Source organism: Alexandromys fortis, unplaced genomic scaffold (assembly GCF_014885135.2).
Source record: "Alexandromys fortis isolate MF-2015 unplaced genomic scaffold, M_Fortis_MF-2015_v1.1 scaffold_37, whole genome shotgun sequence".
NCBI classification, from domain to species: domain Eukaryota; kingdom Metazoa; phylum Chordata; class Mammalia; order Rodentia; family Cricetidae; genus Alexandromys; species Alexandromys fortis.
The window spans coordinates 1,060,539-1,081,375 of record NW_026067914.1 but is presented as its reverse complement, the minus strand read 5'-3'; the positions used below and the strand labels follow the sequence as shown (position 1 = coordinate 1,081,375).

Genomic DNA, 20,837 nt, shown 5'->3' with positions numbered 1-20,837 from the left:
GGGAATTAAGGCAGTGTGCAGGCAGACATGGTGCTAGAGGTGAGAGTCCTTACATCTTGATCCCAAGGCAACAGGAAGTGAACTGTCTCACTTGGCATGGCTTGAGCACATATAAAATATCAAAACACACCTCCACAGTGACACACTTCTTCCAACAGGACCACACCTACTCCAACAAGGCCATACCTTCTAATAGTGCTGCTCCCTTGGGGGCCTATTTCTTTCAAACCATCCAACCTAGCATATACAAAGTACTGGGTTCAGTCCCTAAAATCACATAAAACATAACATCGTGGCTAATATTAGTAATTCTAGCATTGGCGAGGTAGAGATAGAATGATCAGGAAACTCAAGGTTATCCTTGACACATGACAAGTTACAACTCAGATTGGACTACATGAAAAACTGTCATTTATCATCTGTATATCTATCTGTCTATCAGTCTCTATCAATCAGTCAATCTGTCGGTCTTCATCATTATCATCATCACCACCACTATCATCTGTCTTCTATCTCTCTATAATCTACCAATTATCTATCTATCTATCTATCTATCTATCTATCTATCTATCATCTATCTATCATCTATTTATATTTCAAAAGTCATTCAAGGACTGAATTGCAAGTCTTCATTCCATTAAAATATTCCTGGTCCTTTCCTGAGATAGAGTCCCATTTCCATTCCTTGGGATTATAATGAGGTTTGCCATTCCGCCCATGACTTTGAAGGAGTATTAATTCATCACTGTGGTATCAGGTTCCTTTCCTTTCCACTCAGACTATGCTTTTTCACCTAACAAAAAATGCCTTCTTGACTGTTGCAAGCGTCCACTCCATGCTTCACTCTACTAGGTTTCAACCCTAAAAATCTGATGGTATGAGCCTCTTGCTTGACAATCACCAATGTCTTGCTATGCAAGAACTCCCCCATCCCATGTTCCCTAACCAGGCAGTTTATTAATATCCTAGCAAGAGGCCAATTGATAAATATGCTTGTCTTGTCATACCTACATTTACAGGATATAGTATAGAATCTGATAAATAGTGGCACTCAATTAAAATATTAATTCAGCAAATGAATGATAGTCTAGTTATTAATTGAGATTGAATTTTTTATGTAGGCAGGAGGGAGCAATGAATATCTTTGTGCCTAATGTTGACAGCAAGTGAAGGGGCATTGGGCTGCACATCAATCTTTCTAGTAAAAGTTCTTCTCTTTAAAAACCTCTTTTCACAATGGGAAGCCAAGTGTGTACAGCAAGGAAGGCTCTGCTGCTGGTCACTTAAGATAAGAGAAGGTCTTGTGATTCTGAACTTGTGTTAGTTAATTGCTCAAGAGAAGTTGGGCCTTTCCCCTTTGTTTAAGTGAGTCAATAGTTGTGTTTATACTGTGGTGTAGACACCCATTGTAGTTAATCACTGAAGGCTATCATCAAGCAATTGACAGGGGGAAACAGTGCAATCCAATCAAATCAATAAGGATGACTAAGGGCAACAGCAGGAAGAGGTGACACTGACTTCATGTTATGTGACCTGTTTCAGGCCACTATATCTTTGGCTTAAATATATTTTCTGTGACCATGTTGTGATTGGTCCCTTGGACTCCTTAGAATATAATAGCCTTCTGTGCTTTATCTATCCTCTCTTTATTTCCTTTCTTATTTTGTTCTCCCCTTTAACTTTTTTATTTTAATGCAAAGAACATGAGCTTTGAAGTCACATGACTGGTCCTGGGTCTTGGTCTTACTTACATACCTTGGACTGATAAAATCACTAGGCTTTTATCACGTCTTGGCAGGGCTTGCTCAGTCTCCTGCAATACTGTCAAGGTGGGTGAGTATTAGTGTCTTTCTTGTGTGTCATACCATCATGACCCTTTCATCTACCTCCTGGACTCGTGCCCTAGTTTTCTGATCTATGAGACCTGTAGAGACTTACTTTGATTTCTAGTTTATTGGATAGATTGAATACTAAATTGCAGATTTTTCCAGAATTATATCATTCAGGTAAATGTAAATATTTCTTGAATACCTCAGTTGTTTAGCAAGTTGCCAAAGCCCGGTAAGACAATGTACAGTTGCTGAACCACATCTAGGAATCCCATGGTTAATACAACACAAATCACGCCTACGTTCATTAGCTACCATTACATCTTACGTTTTTTAGGGTTAGCTTATAAACTCATTTTTGGATGCTACAATTTTACTTGGAAGAGCCTTTCTTTATTATCTCATAAACTGCCCTTGTTGAAGTGGGAGTCAAAGTGAAGGTGTGGCTAGGGATGGATCTTTTACATTGATACCATCTAAATGATGTTTTAAAAGTATTTTAAAGAAGATACCTTACAGAAAATCCTAGAGCATCCCTGAACATTGATACTCACGCCTCACTTTGTCCCCCTTGTGATTTAGATACACCTCATATCAGGTTGTAACTGTATTTGGCTCAGTTAATGATTTCAGCAGTGACTCAAGAAGCTGGCCAATGACTGTGGGGTATTTCACTGTTAGTGCTGATGAAGGAGGTATGATCTGGCCAATGACTGTGGGGTATTTCACTGTTAGTGCTGATGAAGGAGGTATGATTTGCTGCTATCAGCACTCTGCTATTTGCCTCGTGTCAAACCATTAATTTGACAGTATTAGATTCTTCTGGGAATAGTTTTTCTGAATTGTCTATCCCTTCCTTCATAGAAAAGCTCTAGCCCTCATTCATACTACAGAGTGAATCTAATTCTCTCCCACATCCCATATATCATAGACATTTTCTTTTTAATATGAACCTTTGCCTTTATTTAATATTTTTTTGTGGTGCTTCCATATGATGTGAATTTTGGATGAAAACATATTCTTATAGTTTTTGATTTTAACACTTCAATAAGAAAATCTACTGCTGGAATATGAATGGTAATCTAGAAATGATATTCCCAAGGTTATAAGAACTTAGTATTTAAAAATTAAATTAACAATTACTCTAAGAAAAAATTGTATATATTTTTTCTAATACTTTGCTCTTAGAAGTTTAAAATAATTTGAAATGAAAAACATGAAAACTTTAAAAATAGAGTTCATTAATGTTCACTTTTAGTTTTTCATCTTTTCTAGGATTCAGAATAGTTATGAATGAACTTGAGGCAAACCTACTGAGTTCATGAAATAGACACACACATTTATTGACTTGGCTTGAGACTCTGTGGGGTTTTTGCAGAATACAGATCTTCTCTTTGGGCCAGACTAGAACACTTTCATTTTTCTCTTTCATTTGTTTGATTGGTTTCTTGTAGCAGAGCTTCAGTTTTCTTTGCAACCATAACAGTGACTTGAGAAGGTTGTGGACAGAAGAGGAGTGACCCGTGTACACTTGTCCTGCCTGTTTGTGAGCAATGTCTCCTAGGACTTCCGTGTATACTAAAAATCTCCAGAGATCACATCTACTACACAAACAACCCCAAACAAGCACATTCTCCCCTATACTGTAAAGTCCATCTGCAGGATTCCTCAGCAGGCCTGAGCATGAGCACGGCAAACATGGTGCTCACAGGTTTTGCCCTTTTACCCCTTTCTTTCTCCCTTGCTAAAGACTGTTAGATTACATTCCTAAAGCTATCCTGCAAGGTCTATTCCTTCATTTGGCCACTGACTCATTCCTGAGACAAACACCAAGGTCCAACAATCAAAATTCGTTATTTGGCTAACATGTCCAACCAGGATTTACCACTCTACTGTAGCACAGACTCCCCCCTTTTCTTCTTAAAAACTCACTCCTGAAAAAAATAAAACCCCAAACCAAAATCAAAACAAAAAACCCACCTGCTTGCTGCTTGCTTGCTGCTGCTTGTTGTTAGGCTTTTAAGTCCCCCAATCCGGTCCCCATGCTTATCTCTCTGGGGTAACAAATGTTCTTTGTTCGGAGAATTTGGTGTCTGAATATATACTATGCCTACTCCCTGGGGGGGGGGAACTACTCCTTTATACTGTCTCTGCTCTATCTGTAATATAATGTAAAATCTACACCAATAAGTCTTGCATTATACTTATTAGGGAATGACTACAAGGGAAAAAAGTTTGCTTAGATGTATCTTCCTTTTTTCAAATATTTTATTCTGTGTGTGTTTTAACCCAAGGATGCCTGGATATATTGATGACAGAGCTACAAGTATTGGAACGAGCAGCTATGCCAGGCTGGCTGTTCTTAGACACTGCACACATTTAGGCCCCCCTGAGACCAATGACACTCCATTCTATTTTTGAGATAAAACTATAAGAGAGAAGTTTCATTATTCATAATGATTCAGTATGAAAAGATTTTGTATTGATACAGCCAGGGTAGAGGGGAAGCTGACAGGAAAAACCAAGCCTCCATAATACTATTTGAGCCTTCAGCTGCAGGTGCAGCCAGAACGACCTCTCCTTTTAGTTCTAATTAGTTTGAAAAGGCAACCCCTCCCTCTCTCTAGTTTAAAGTAATTTGAGTTGACTTGTCTCACTTGGAAACAGAACAGGTTGAAATCAGCTCAGACTGAGAAAGTAAAATCGGAATGGCCTGGAATAGCAGGCAGATGCATATAAAGCCAGCTCTGGGAAGCCAGGAGAAAGTCATCCCAGGGCACACTGCAGCACCAGTGTGTCAGAGTAACCTCTTCTTAAGCGAGAGCAGCTGTCTGAAATGCTGTCAGCATGAACAAACAACTCCTCTTCGTATGGAGGACTTAAGTCGCTTTGACCTAGCAAAGCTGCTCAGTTCTCAATTCACAAGCCAGGAGCCAAACTTCCAGTGCAGAGATTATGCATGGAACATCACACAGCTGCCCTCTTTGTGATATGCCCAGAAGCAGGCATCTGTCCCCTTTACCTGTTCCTTCTTTGCTTTGAATCTATCTTGTTCAAATTTCATGTATAATCCCCTCTCATAAGGGCTTCTCTTTTCACTTGATGAGATGAATTAGGCTTTACTTTCTGTGTGATCTCTCTTCAAAATGGGTGCATTTGATTTCACTCAAGTTCAAGTTGATGCTAGTTGTAGTTGGTTAACTAGCCATGGGAAACCAATGGGGTATAAAGATTATATCCGTCTTCCCCATTACAATGTCTTCAATCAAATTCATTTAAAAATCAGTGATCTGATTTACTTGATGGGGAATTTGAACTCTAAAGCCAGTGTTGTAAAGCTGGCTCCAAGGCATAGCTATCCAGAGGTGGATGTGGTATAGGAGGTTCTTCTGTTCATGTATTGCTTTCATTGGTTAATGAATAAAAAAAAAAAAACTGCCTTGGCCTTTTGATAGGGCAGAACTTAGGTAGGTGGGAAAAACAGAACTGGTTTCTGGGAGGAAGAACCAGAGTGAGAGATGCCATGGATCTTCTGCCTGAGACGGACACCAGTTAGAATCTTGCTGGTAAGCCACAGTCACGTGGTGATACACAGGACAAGGGGTAGAGGATGAACAAGGGGTAGAGGGAGGACAGCAGGTAAAGGGAGAACAAGAGAAAGCAATAGGACTAGAGGAAGAAGAAGGGGTAGGGGAATACAGTGATTATAGGACAGAAAAGGGGTAGAGGAAGGATGATGGGTAGGGGAAGACAAAAGTTAAAGGAGGGCAAGGAGTGGGGACAGAAGGTACTTGAGGGTAAGGGGTGGAGAATATTATGCTTCTTTTTCAGAGTTCTCAACCTCTGGCTGTCACAGTGGTTGAAATTGTACCATTGTGATCAGGAACTGATCTTAATTTACTGTTGGTATAACTAACTTTTTTCTATCATATTTATATTTTATATTATATTTATCATATTTGGGAACAAATAGTAAGAATTAAGAAAGATAGCTTCTTTCTTAGGTCTCAGGAATATAAACCTATGTTTGAACATTTTACTCCTTAGAAATAACACATAGAAAAGGTCATTGAGCATGTTTATTTGATTCTTTAGGAGCAAAATCATGTCACTTGTTATATCTTGTCAGAATCTATCAAATATGCACTTTATCAGGCCCTCTAAGGAACATTTTAGAAATGTCTTGCTTTGCTTAGTGGGAGTCTGTCACGTAGTAGGTTAAATATTTGCTGAACAAGGCTATTGAAATGTCTGCCATGAAAGCATAGCTGTGATCTTGTCAAAGAGTGTTTGTAGAACACTAATACTTCCTTCCTAAATTTGGAAATCATTACAGCTTTATATGTAGAGATCTTCTGATGTCGTAAATCTAAACACATATAACAAACAGTCTTGGATGGGTTTTGTTACCTTGACACAAACTGGAGTTATCTGAGAAGAGGAACATTAATTAAGAACCTGTCTCAAGGGCTAGGTAGTAGTAAGTAGTAAGCCTTTAAACCCAGCTCTCTGGGAGGCAGAGACAGGCTGATCTCTATGAGTTTGAGGCTGACGTGGTCTTCATACTGAGTTCCAGGGCAGTCAAGCCTACAGAGTGAGACCTTGTTTCAAAGATAACAACAACAGGAAGACACACTAACACAAAAAATACCTCCATCCAATTGATTGGTAGCCATATCTGTGGGGCATTTCCTTGATTAATGATTGACATAGGAAAGCCCATCTCACTATATGAGGTGATCCTTTGGGTCAGGTTTCTAGGTGGTAAACAAAAAGGAAGCTGAGCAAGCCCTGGAGGGAAAGCTGGTAAGTATCCATTCTCCGTAGTTTCAGCCTTGACTTCAATTTCTGCCTCCGGGTTCCTATCCTGAGTTACTGCCCTGACTCTATTCAGTGATGAATTGTGACCTGGGAGTTATAAGTTGAGGCACATGTTTTCCTCCCCAAGTTGCTTTTGGTCATGCTGCTTTTGACAGCAATAGAAATCAAACTAAAACTAGTGGATTTATAAAGTGAATTTTTAACTATATTTCTTTGTCAGATGCCTTTAGAGTACTATTATAGCATTTAGAATATTTTTTTTAGTAAAGCATGATTTGCATCTCCCAATAATTAGGACTATTTGGTGCAACACAAAAGCAACTCTATTTCTGAAACAAATGTTTCTGTGTTATTCAGAGTGGGAGCTTCATCAGTGTATTTCCCTCACCTTAAGCTTTTAGTTTGAGAGGCTCTGTCATAGCAAGAAGTTATATTATATATTATGTGTTGATATTTACCATCCAAGGGATGGCATCAAAAGATAGTTACATTCAACATTGAGACACACTTTAACTTAACCAAAGCATGCAATGTGTTCTTTTATTATCACAGAAACATTTTTTTTTTGTGTAAAGAAAATCCTGATGTGATGATGCCTGGGCTTTGTTTATTGTTTTTGAAGATGTTCTTAATCATATTCAACTTGAAAGATCCATTTTGTTATAATGAAGCATGACTGAATATAAATTGGGAAAAATAAGCAAAACTGGTACCAGGACTTTATTAAGCAATTTCACTAGCTACAAATAAACTCTTTTAACATTAAGAACACAATTTCATATATAAAAAAATCACATCTTCTATATAGACTACAGGCATGGATTTTCATAACAGCACATGTACTGAAGTATCAACGAACAGATCCTAAAAAGAGAAGGCACAGGAATGACTTGCTCTGGTGACTTCCTGGGGTTCATGAAGGGAAACATCAGTAGCTCTACACAGTCTTGTTCTCCAGCAATGAAGCAAATCAACACAAATATGTATTGGCAGCAATCACGAGATGGAAACATATGATGGGATTTAGGTTTCCTATGTTTATCATAGGAATTTTAAGAGAGGAGGTAGCTATCAGGAAGTTTCCAGAACTTCATTCATCTTCAGATCATGAAGGACTCTATGTTGGAAACACTGGGCATTTATTTAGGAATTCGGGCATGGTCCCAGTGTTCTAAAGCTGATATCGGAACCAGACTTAGATCTCATAGCTCATATTCAGGGTATTTTGGTTTCAGTTCCTGAAAACCAACTGCACATACAATCTGTTTCAGCAACTCTCTGTGGCGTGGGCATTACCCCACGGATCACTTTCTGTCCTCATTGACTGCCTAGAATCATCCTTCAACGTGGGAACAAACCCTCAGGCCTAGACCGTATTTCTCTTGGATTCTTTTCTCACTCACTAAAGAGTTCCTTTCATCAAATATTCTACAGTCACATAGATGACTACTTGTAATTCACAAAATAATTGTAAGGTGTTAATGAGATGGAGTGGGATGGTGGATTCATTTGATTCCTCTCTCAAAGGAAAACACACTGAATTTTAGAAACAAGCTTTGGTCTTGAGTTAGATGGCACTCCCACTTTCCAAGAGAAGTTTTTAATATGTGCTATGTGTTTGGTTGTCTCAATAACTGGGGGATTCTATTTTCAGAAATATTAGGTAGAGTCTAGTCCTCCAGCAAGCCATTATGGGGAAAATTGAATTTGGTAGCATTCATCTAATGAAGACACTTGTTTGATTTTTCAAATGACTTTTGGGAAGATTCTTGAAAAGCATCCATAGGTTTCGTGTAAAACAATATTTTCTTCATGAAGGAACCAAAACAACAGATTTTATGAGTTGTGTTAATATAGGAGGATGATCTCAGAGCTCACAGCCACCAGCTGAAAAAGACTGGAAGGAATTATGCATAGTGTTACCAGATTAAAGGAAGCAATGAAGACCTCATCCATTTAAAATTGAACCTTATGTAAATAGGAATTTTAGTGGAAGCATTTATGATGAATTATATAGAAAACTCAATAACATATTATTTATCTGAGATCTTAATTTCACTGCTGTTCTTTCTTTCATGTGGCAACTGTAACCATTAAAAATAAATAACCAAGAATGGAAGAAATTAGGAAGCAATGTTCATGAATAGAAGCTTAAAATAGATTAGAGTTTTGCTTCCAATATGACCCCCTTTGTAGACTGATTGGGAGTCTCCTGTTGCACACAGAGAGAAAGAGGAGTGTTGTTATCGATTTTGTTGAAAAGCAAATCAGATTGGAATCATCTCATGTCAATAAAACTGTGATTCTCATAGATCCAAGGCAGTCCATCTGATTTCATATGATCCAAACTTCAAAAGCAGTGGGTTAGAGAAATGACTTTCTATGAAAACCTTACCATTAAAGTAGAAGTGATCTACCATTACAAAATACTGTGTTGGAATTTTGGCGCTGATTCTGAAGCTGATGGAAATAAAGTTAATTTAGTTTTCTGGTGTATAATGAAGTTGGTGAACTAAATGATATTAGGTACTTTCAAAAACATAATTAATGAACAACCTGGGCAGTGGAGTTGTGAGAACTCAGCTTCTTTCTAAAGCATATGCTTCGTAAGATTGATTAAGTGACATCTTTAGAAGAAATATGATTTTTGCAAAAAAAATTCAAATTGCAGCAATTCTAGTAAGCCCAAACAAAACAAAGCAAAAATGAAAATGAGTTAAGGCTAGTCATGATGTGCCCTTTTTCTTTAGGATAAGTTTGATTTTTAAGAAGATACAATATAATTACACTAACCACTGACAGTTTTGACTCATACAAATGTATGCTCAGAGCTAAGAACTACAAAATTGTATCACAAGTAAAATAAAAATTACACAATTTTCTATTAACACCTTTTACAAATTCTATAGAATATTTTATTATCATCATCGGGAAAACAAACAATTAGGACATTATTTTAAACTGTACATTTTACAGGGTCACCAATAAGTTATAGCAAATAGAGCATTCACACCATGTTGTCACTGAAAAACTAGTGTAAAAGACTAAAATTATAGCAAAATAAAATTCTTTAGACATCTTATTTAGCATCTCCTGAGGGACAGACACTGTGTATTATTTTCTCTTAGCAGTTCAGGATGCAAGCACTTGACCTATTCATCTCCTCTTTGGTTGACTAACCAAAGAAAAGTTAGAAAATTGTGTGATTAAATATTTGTAAAATGGTAGGACTGAAAACTAACAGATACGTGCATTTCCTGAGACTTCCAACTCTCCAGTCAGTGATTCTAACAGATAGGAGCCTGGACAGGGGCACTGCCGAAAACACCTCAGAACATTAGAGGACTCAACACCTTTGGGTGAAGATGTGTACATGCTCAAACATTTATATTCAAGTTTGCATTAGATCTTGTATCTTGAGGTTAATTGACAGTATAGAGCGCTACTGCTAGAAGCTTCTATTTTCTGATGGTCTCGCTTTTTATTGGTGTTATAATGATTTTCCCCATAAGCCTTGAAAAACTGGATCTATAGTCAAGCCTGATAACACAGAATATATTGATTTCAAGAGAACCATTTTGACTGAGTGCAACTTCAACAATGTGTGTGTGTGTGTCTTGCCAAATATTTTATTCTCTGATACATTCTCTGTTTGAGTTTCCCCAATATGGCTGAAAGTGAACACTGAGGTTACCATATAGAATTCCCTAAGGCTTTTAAAGGATAACTCCTCGTTCTCCATGTTCTCTGTGTAGTAAGAAGGAGACATAAATGGTAATGGCAGAAATATTTGCTATATTGGTCCTTCAGAGCAATCGACAGGAAAGCAAATGTAAAAAATGTTTTTATTGAGTATTTTCCCTTTTTCCACTCACTCCTTGGCTTCATTGCCACAGGTTGAGTAAAACTTGGATTTTAGCTATTTATTTATTTTATATTTTGCTTTATAGGACTTGTAACACAAAGTGTTTTAAAGTGTCAGGAAAACAAAAAGGACATCAAGACATAGCTACACTTGAAGCCTATGTGTAGCCGTCATGCTCCCTGCTCTCTGGAAAGACAAAGCATAGTTAAGGGTCTGACTGAATTGCATATCATCATTTCTCTATAAAATGAGTCTGCTCTATGAATGTGCTCCACAGCCGGGCCAATGACCAGAAGACACCTAAAGGCACCTTATCTCCATTTTCTTTCCCGGAAATCTCGTTTAGTGAACTCTCTTGGGGTTTATTTCTATCTTAGTCCTTATTTAGAAGTTAAGGCAAGTCCATTTATCTCAGCGCCTATTATCCGGAAACTAACTGTATATCCATATGGAAATCATAAGTTCAGACTGAAAGTAATTTCTTGCTAACAAACTTCTGTGTAGACATCTTTAATGGCAAAATCCTCAATACAAACAAACAAACAAACAAACAAACCCTCTTTCCTAGTTAAGTAATTTTAGTCTAATGCTTCATTATATTTATTCTTCCCAGTACACATAACAATATCACAAAGTTGACTCTGTGCTAACACTGTAGTAAAACATCCAAATTCAAGAAAATACAATAAAGTTACTTTAACATTGCATTCATTTTTGGCTAACAGATTAAGAATCTCTTTTTGTCATATTGTAAAGTTAAATAATTGTGTCATTGCAACTGTGCTTGGCTATAGATGCTCACGAGGCATCAATATTGAGTAATCACAGAGCAGATTGATTCCAAAAGAAAATTTATAGAGAATAATGTCAACAATTGGTTAAACAGAGTTCCTATTCATCTGCACAAAAGATCAAGTGAAACAGACAGATAATAGACTTGCAGAGGATAGATAAACAAAGAAAGAAAAATATGCTTTGTGAATATTAAGACCCAAGCTGTGATGGTTTTATAAAAAGTATTTTAAATGATAAACTACTGCATTTTCAAATGTTTTGTAACATTTTTCCATACATTGCTAAAGGAGGATATTTTTATTTTATTGTTTAGATTTTTGAGAATGGATCTCATTATGTAGCTCAGGATAACCTTGAGCTCAAAGTATAAACCAGGCTACTCTTGAAGAAATACTAATTCTCTTGTCTCTCATATTCTGGGATTATAGGCATGTACTGCCATGCCTGGCTCTGGGATTCATCTTTAAGTTATACTACTTATTAATAACCAGTGTTTTTATTTAAAGACAATTATCCTATGTTTTCATATAATCTGTGTGTGTTTGTGTATCTCATTATCAGCTTGCCTGCACCAGAGTATGTGTGACAAATTACACACACACAACTGGAATTATAAACTTATCTGCTGCATGTACAGTCACCTTACTTATTCTAAAAAGAAACCACATTTTCCACAAACATTCTATTTGGTATATCATTTTTTCTTCACTTTCTGTACTTGTTAGAAAGTGCAGTTCTCTAATGAAGAGTATCTACAATCTAAGTCAACTCTTGGCTATTTATAATATTGAGATGTAAACTTTAAACCAACTCCTTATCTAGGTCAAAGGGATTAACTCATATGTCCTCCATTCAAATTAATTAAAAGCCAAGGCCATGCTTTGATTTCTCCAGGGGTACGATGTGCATGGAAATCCATTATCCCAGGAAACTACTGAAGGTTAATTATTTCTATGTGTGAAGATAAAATAATCCATAATTTTAGGAACTTTAGCAATTGTATAGTTTTTAATAAATACCTCATGATCTTCGTGTGAAACATAGAGAGGGGGATTATGCCCTTTGAAGTTTGTTTTTGGAGTTGCCAAATACTACAAAGATACAAGTAGAATACAGCACTCAAAAGTGTGTTAACATTGTTTTTCTTGTATTACCAAAAGGGATGCCACTGAAACTTTGCATGAGACCTCAGCTCCTTGGCCTTTTTCTCACCGCAAGCAGCAAGGAACCCAGACTGCTTACTGAATTTCAGTCTGGAGAGATCATACATACTGAAAAAATTTGTGAAGGAACTTTAGAGACTATGGATTGAGTCTCAAGAAGCGTTATTGGAATTCCCTCTACATTTCTTCACCTTCTTCTTTATAAGTTATAAACATAAATGAAGCGTCTTTAAAACTGTTTTTCATAATCTGGGTTTTAGAATTATGCATTTGGAATCCCAAATATATAGGAGAGCCTTATGGTGGTCTTTCTTTTAGATTTTCAAGAAAAATTAAAATTATTAAGAGAAGTTTTTATGGATTTAATTTTTTTCTGATTGCCACACAATTGTAACTTGACATTTGCAAGGCATTCTTATTTAAGACTGCTGAATTAAAATTATAGCTATCTCTGATTACAGTCTTCTTTTATTCTTTTTAAAATATAAAGTTGATGCTCACAGTCTTTCCAAACAACCTTTTTGCACAGTAGTCATAGCTGCCTCACACGGAAATACTCTGCAACACCATTGTTTTCATAGAACACAAAAATCACTAATGACTGCCAATATTACCGATGCAGGGAAACAGATTTGATGCATATTTTCTATGATCAAGAATTAGCTACAATTGCCCAATTGCAGATGACTATGGAATATTTTATCAAATCTCACAAAACAAACACATTTCAGTACAACAATGTAATACACATTACGTTGGGCATTCAATTGTTTTGAGACCCATATAGCATCTAATTAGAAAGAGCAAGCAAGAGAGAGGGAGTGGAAAGGGTAAAGGGTATGAATAATATAGGAGCCCGAGGTTGAAATTAGAAAATGCAGTCAAGTAAACACTCATGAGTTACATATCACAAACATTAATTCTTAAAAACAAAATTCACTGTTCTTTTCTATTCCTAACACTAGTAGTAGATTTTGCTCACCAAATGGGAAATGACATATTTATAGTAATGCAGAATATGGTTACAATCACTGAAGACACGGTATACCCTCTTTTCCACTCGTTACCATCCCTAAGTCCTTCAGAGACTTGGTGGAATAGGAAATTCAGAGGGTGTATTGAGAATATGTCTAATACAATGAGGCTTCTCTATCTTACTCATGGACACTCCAAAGAGTAATATCAAGTGTTGGCTTCTCCTTCATCAAAGACATAGTTGAGTTTTATGACAGTGCTGATAAAATCACCAAGTTCTACAAAATCCGCAGTGACAATATTGATGCCACTCTCTCCTGGCTTCTGGGTGCGGACCCACTGCATCATGGCAGGAAGAGCTCTGAGAAAGGAAACAAAAAGAGAAGTTAAATAAGGCATGGTTCATCATGGCTATCTCAGATACAAGCACAGGTAAAAATGTGAGAAACTGCGAAAATAAACTACAGTGAATTCTTGAGTCTTTTTAAATTTATTCATGTGTATATGCATAAATCACAGTGTGTACATGAGGAGGTCAGAGGAGAGCTTGTAGGGATTGGTTCCCTCCTTCCACAGGGCGTGTTTCAAGGATTAGACTCAGGCTGTCGTGCTTGAAAGCAAATGCCTTTACAAATGCTGTTGTGACATTTTCTTGACCCTGAATTCTTGTAAATAAAACCTGAATAAGAGATCTTACCATACTGCTCTACATTGGACTCTTCAAGTTTGGAAGAGTTATACTTTATACTTTATATACGTTATAAAGTATATACTGTTATACTTTACAATGAATCTTGAATTTTTCCTCTGGTTTTGCACACTATATTTCATACCCTCTGGGATGACGAGGTGAGAAATGAATTCTTGTACTTAGTAAATATTTATCACATAGCCATTGTTTTAGGGAAATGTATTAAGGTGTAAATAGCCACAAAGCAAAATATTTCTGTCTTTAAAAATTTTATAATTTGGTGATAAACAGGTGAGCAAAGAAGAAAGTCCCAATAGAGTATAATTATTGCTCTTTCCTTCCAGCCTGTTAACTGAGTACCTAGTACTTAGGAGTTCCCATTATAAGCACTTGAAATATTCAAGAGAATGAAAAAGAAAAATATTAGCATATAGGGTCAACTAGTTGACTCAGTAGTTAAGAGAGCTTGTAGCCATGTCTTTTGAGCTAAGTTTGAGCCTTGGGGAAGGCAAAAACTGACATCTGAATATTGTTCTCTGTCATGTGCACTGTGGTGTAATACACATATATCATTAGTAAACAAATTAATGTAGAAAATGAAGTTTATATTTTAATAAATAAAGACATACAATAAATGATAAAATTAAGTAAATTATCTCAGTTTGGCAAGAGAAAACAGATGCTATAAAATAAAATAAAGAAATAAAGGAAAGAAATATAAAGCTGAGAAAGAGCAGTGTATATTACATTACAACTTTGAACTCTCAGTTTATTAGACCTCACTGATAAGGGGATATTTATACAAAGTTTTTTTTTTTATTTTTAAACAAGGAGTTAGTCACATGGCTGTCTAGAAAAGGCATCCTAACTACTGACATGGCCCAAAAAATGTAGGATAACTAAATTTAGGGAAAGGAATAGAGAATAGTGAAAGATAGTGAGGACTATGAGAAAATAGTGTTGATTCCTGTCAAGAATGTGTATCAGATACTTTGCCTAATGCTGTGACAAAAAAAATGGCAAAAGCAATTCGAGGTTTTATTTCATAGTGGAGAAGGCATGACAGTGGGAGAGTGGAAAGCTGGTCACATGGGGTCTGCAGTCAGAGCAGAGACAGAGAAGTGCTGCTGCTCATCAAGACCTCCTGCTCCTTCCCCTTTTTATCCCTGCTATATACCAGGAACATATTCAGAGTGCTGTCTTTCTTCCTCAGTTAAACTTCTCCAGAAAAACTCAAACAGACATACACAAAGGCTTGACTCCTAGGTTATCCTAAAACCCAGTCACGTTGACAATGAGGAACAGCTATCAACAATCCACCCTTTGTCCACATGATTCCTAAATACAAGTTTTTTTAAAAATTATTATTAATTTTTAAAGATTATAATATAATTGCAACACATACAACGTATCAAAATATGAAGCTATGGATTCCAATCCTAATGGCTATATCCATAAAATCACTCTGGTACCGAAGCCTCAGGGATCTTGGTGTAAGTGGAGACAGAAAGATTGTAAAAGCCTGAAGATCAGGGAGTTGGCTGTAAGATTGCTCATCCTAGAAATGTCAGAAGCTACACCCATAACATCTCATCAACAAGGCTGGTTAGACATGAGCTAAACAAGGACAGCAACAATGGGCTTGATAAATTAGATGGGAGAAAGCCCACAAGGCCGCAAAACTACACTAAGTACTACATCATTTTAAAATCACTCCGATCCACCCCTTGTCTCTATGGGCTCATGGACATTTCATAATTTTAAACATTTTCAATCTAACTTCAAAATTCCCATAGTCTTAACAGGCAGGATCAATACCACTCAGAGCCAAAAGTCCCTTCTGGGATTCAAAACCATTTCATAATTGAGCACTCTGGAAAAAAATGTAAACAAGTCAGTTATATTCTTCCAATATTCAATGTCACAAAAATAAGCATTCCTATTAAAAATGGATGGATAGGAGAATAACAAAGAAATACCTGACCAAAGCAGACCCAAAGCCCAACAGGGAAAACACCAAGCCTAGCTACTCTGTCAAATACCCAAAATGTGTGGTGTCACCAAGGTTCTTGCAGAACAACCCGCCTGGTACCTGGAATACATGTAGCCTTCCCTGGACCCTGTTTCACTCTATGATTTTCTTTGCAAATATCCAACAGTCATGGCACCTCCAACATCCTGAGTCATCCATTGTGACTTAAACTTCAACACAGCTTCCTCCAACACCCTCTCAAGACATCCTCGTAGAGAATCAAATTATGTCACAGATTTTTGTAGCCTTCACAGCTTTTTGGAGCCTCATTTCCAGCTTCCATCACCCATTCATTTTACATTTTGAATTTTCATAAAATCAGAACTCTATGAATGATGCTGCAAACTCTATGCTAGGTTAAGATGTAGTCTGGTCCTTTTACCATAGCTGCAAGGGCCTCTGCACACTTAGTGATTAAACTTTGGGGAAAAATTCCTAAATGGTTGTTTTGGAGCTGAGAACCCCTTTGGTGGTATTAATAAAGCAGTCTCTCTCCTTTCAAATGAAATTTCTTTTGTTTTGTTTGTTTGATGTTTGTTTGAAGTCTGGAGTCTTTGTTGGTATCTCGTCTTCAAGGCAACTTTCTATTTCCCTATTTGAAATTCAAGTTTTCTCTTTAATTGCCTCCCTTCTTACTGTAAAACTAGCTAAACCCAGGGAGCAGTAGCCACAGCACAGCCTGAAAAGCTATGTTGTTTGGAAACATCTCCCACAGTGTTAGCAACATGAACAGCACATAGTTGGTGGAGCAGAATGAATATCAGAAGCCAATGTGTGCATCTGTAGCAACTGACCTTCACAAATGGTGTGAGGAACACGAGTAGGAGGAAAGATGGACTTTTCAATAAGCGGTTCTAGAAACTGGGTCTTTGTAAGCAAAAAGAATGAAGTCGGATCTCTATCTCTCCACAGTTACATAAAAATTAGGATGAGCTGCATTGAAAATGCAAATACAGTATGTCACTAAGACACTATTAGAATAAAACAGATTTGGAACACTTCAAGACATTAGAACACAAGAGCTTGCAGAAACGAGATCATATCTTTCCTTTCCACAAGTGAAAATAGAAAAAAATAGGACAAAATAAAACATATTTTTCACAGCTAAGAAAACGGTCAACAGAGCAGAGCCAGCCCACAGAACAGGAGAATAAACTTGTGCTTTATATAATTAAGTTAATATCCAAATTACAAAGATAACCTAGAGTACTAGGTAGAAAATGCAAGTCAAATTTCATCCAACGAATAATCTGTTCTAAATCTGCACAGTATACTTAATATACATTTCTCAAAAGACAATGTAAATAACTAGCTTATATATGAAGTTTTGAGTATCATCTGCTGCTAAGAAGATACAGAACATAGCAAAATAAAATCACTTTAGTTAAATAACTGTTATCAAAAAAGAGATGAGTTTAGGCATGATCACATAGCATGTTTATACTATGTGAAACCCTGGGATCAGCACACACACAAACACACACACACACACACACACACACACACAGATAACAAATGACTGTGAGGATACAGTACAAGGAAACCCTTGCACACTTTAGAGCATATATTAAAAGAGCCATTATAGGAAACAATAGAGATTTTCCTCAAATATTTAGAAATAGAGTATCATTATATTGGATGTTAGCCAAAACAATTGAATAAATGTGTCAAAATAATGTCTATACTTACATGTTAAAACTCTACTATTAAGAAAAGTCAACAAATGGTAACAACCTAAAGGGCCATCCACAGATGAATAGATGAATTTAAAGGAATACTATTCAGCTGTATAAAGAATAAAGTGCTGCTATTTTCAACAACATTGATGGAACCGGAGGTCACTACATTAAGCAAGCCAGAAACAAAAGAAGGCACATATCATGTGAACTCACTTACACGTGGGATGTACAAAAGTTTGCCTTGTAGATATTGGGAGTAGACTGGTAAATACAATGCCTACAAAAAATTCAAAGCTAGACTTATGAAAAATTCAAAACTAGACCTATGATGAAGGGATAGTAAACAGGTTGGTAGTGAGATTGAAGTCATTTGTTCCAACACACAGAGAAAAGTAAGACAAAAACTAGTCTTCAAACAAATAATAATGATAACATACTATCTATTTGTAAAATAATCTGGAATAAATGGTGTTGAATGTTTTCTCTACAAGGAAAAGATAAATGTTTGTGGAGATCAGTGTATTTACCTTGGCTTGAACATTGCACACCATGCCTTTAATGAAGTATCAGCTGGTGGTCCATAATTGTGTATATCCAGTTAAGTAAAAGATGGTGGATTCTGAGGTTAATCAAGACCAAAACAATGTATCCTGCTTTGGAACAGCAACAACGTGCCTTTGAAATAGTGACAAATGACAGTTTGTGTGGGATTGGATGCAGACAGAAGAAAGAGGTCACGGATTATACTAGATTTCTAATAAAATTCAGGCATTTACTATCTTGGAAAGATCAGGATGATATCTTTCTGTCACAAGAGATAAGTTTAGAGTTAGACACCAAGATGCCTGCAGAATGCATGCATTGAGACCGTAAGTGGCCATTAACAAAAGCACAGACACCAGCTAAAGCAACATTTGGTGAGGATGCTATATGTGGATGTTTCTCCAGATACTGGAAAACGTATCTGTACAACTGAATCCATTGGGGGCAAAGTTAGATGAACTAAAGCTTTCAATCATACCTTTAAGATCCTGATCCATATTCCTAAATCTCTGCATTATCACATTCAAGACACACTGAGATGGATACCGCTGCTTCTCAGACGTTCTCAGAGGTCCACTGCCTCCAAAAACAGACCAGTAGGTGAGGAAATTTGGTTCTCACAGCCACAGTTACAGAAGATTCTCATCTTAACCACTCTGGATCTCTGGATCAAAGGTACTCATTAGAAAGGCACTGTGCTAACGTGTGTGCAGCCCCTCAGGTTTGGACCCCATCAGTCTCTTTTGGATTTGCTGAAGAGTATGAGGCATCCCTGCTATGAATACAGCATCCACCCTTGCATTTTACACAAGTATATATATGTATCTGTGGAAGAATGTCTTGAACAGAGTCTATTTTTCAGAAAGGATGCTCTTTCAACAGCTAACTCACCCACAGAGGTAAGAGGAAGAGTAACAGGTGCCAAGGCCAGTGTTGCCTGTGTTTCCCTTGTCTGAGGAGACTGTCTCCCAGAACTCTTGGGTACCAGGTCACCAGAGGCTAGTCAGCACCAAATCTCCGTCTTGGATCCATGACCATTGCAGACAGCCTCAGATGCCCTCACTATACTGAGATTAAATTCCTGGTCCTTGAATTTAGACCTATTTGTGATCTCTATTGAGAGAGGTCAGGAGAACATAAGACAGCATTTTTCCTCTCTCTCTCTCTCTCTCTCTCTCTCTCTCTCTCTCTCTCTCTTTTTGTTATAAAATAGATTGCTTTGAGGACTGGTGATATATTCTTGGACTAGCTTGCTGTCCTCCAACAAAGCACAAGTATTACATTGAAAATATTATTTCACTGAGTTGGGAGCATATTTCTATTTTCTATGCATGCATGCATACTTTCTAACAGTCGCTATGGTACTAAAGCCAAAACAAGCAATTATGCCAAGTTGACTCTCAAATACTTAGACAGTTGCAAGTAGAGTTATGTTAAACAAGAAGAATCACTACACATGATTACACTTGCAAACACCACTGCACATTTATATGTGTAGTGCACCACACCCATCTGCGCTCTATGCAGTTTGTGAGCCGGGCAAGGGGCTGGAGATTGAAACACACAAAGACTCACAGACAGAGAGCCAGAGACACAGGTCATCTTTGAAACAAGAATGCCCCCTTTATTGTGTTCAGAGGCAGCTTATATAGGGATCCTTAACTAATAGCCATGCCCCAGCCAAACCCACCAGAAACCACTCTCCTGCTATCAGGAACTCCTGAGGGTCTCAGGTGCAAGCATTGCAAGTTGTTTACCAGAAATTCAGGACCTTGGAGGTTCACAGCTCCCAACAATATGGAGTAGTGTTTCTTTTATGATTGCTCTCCTAGATCCTTTGAATCACTCATCCTGTTTTCCTTTCTCCTTGGTGACATTTTAATACCGCAGGAAAAAAATGCCTATTTATTATACGTCTGTGATCATACCATTTATATATTTATGTTTTATAAAAACTTTTAGTTTGCTTCATCAGGAATCAATTTTTGCCCCTTGGAGGCAATATTGCCACAGAGAGTGTGCAAATGTACAGGGAAATGATAAGTGGTCAATTTTACTTAGCATCAAGCAGATAATTAGAAAGAACTGACAAAGTCTCTTCTGGCAGAAATAAAATACCAATGGGTGAATAGTCTTGGGTTTGTCAGTTAAGGGATGTTGTAAGAAGCCAGGCCAGGCTCACAAACAGTTGAAGTTTGTTTCTCATAGTCTGGGGTCTGGAAGGATTAAAATCAAGGCCTCCGCTTTGTCATGGAAGTGCACAGGTTCACAGAGAGACTTTATATCTTCAGGTTAAACAATGGTGGGAAAATAACCTCAGGTAAACAGGTATATCTCATAAATCATAAAACCCACAAACTGGTACATACACACACATGGAGAGAGAGAGAGAGAGAGAGAGAGAGAGAGAGAGAGAGAGAGAGAGAGAGAGAGAGAGACACACA

The 20,837-nt window shown here is 37.1% G+C and overlaps 1 protein-coding gene across 1 annotated transcript in view; it reads right to left on the bottom strand.

The window, feature by feature from the left end:
• Positions 1 to 7,355: 7,355 nt before the first annotated feature.
• Positions 7,356 to 20,837, bottom strand: part of Plcxd3 (phosphatidylinositol specific phospholipase C X domain containing 3) — a 148,356-nt gene continuing 134,874 nt past the window's right edge. The window contains exon 3 of the mRNA XM_050139069.1: positions 7,356 to 13,809. Within this exon, the coding sequence (XP_049995026.1) occupies positions 13,656 to 13,809 (154 nt within the window). The 3' untranslated portion in view covers positions 7,356 to 13,655. The remainder of the gene's footprint in view (positions 13,810 to 20,837) is intronic.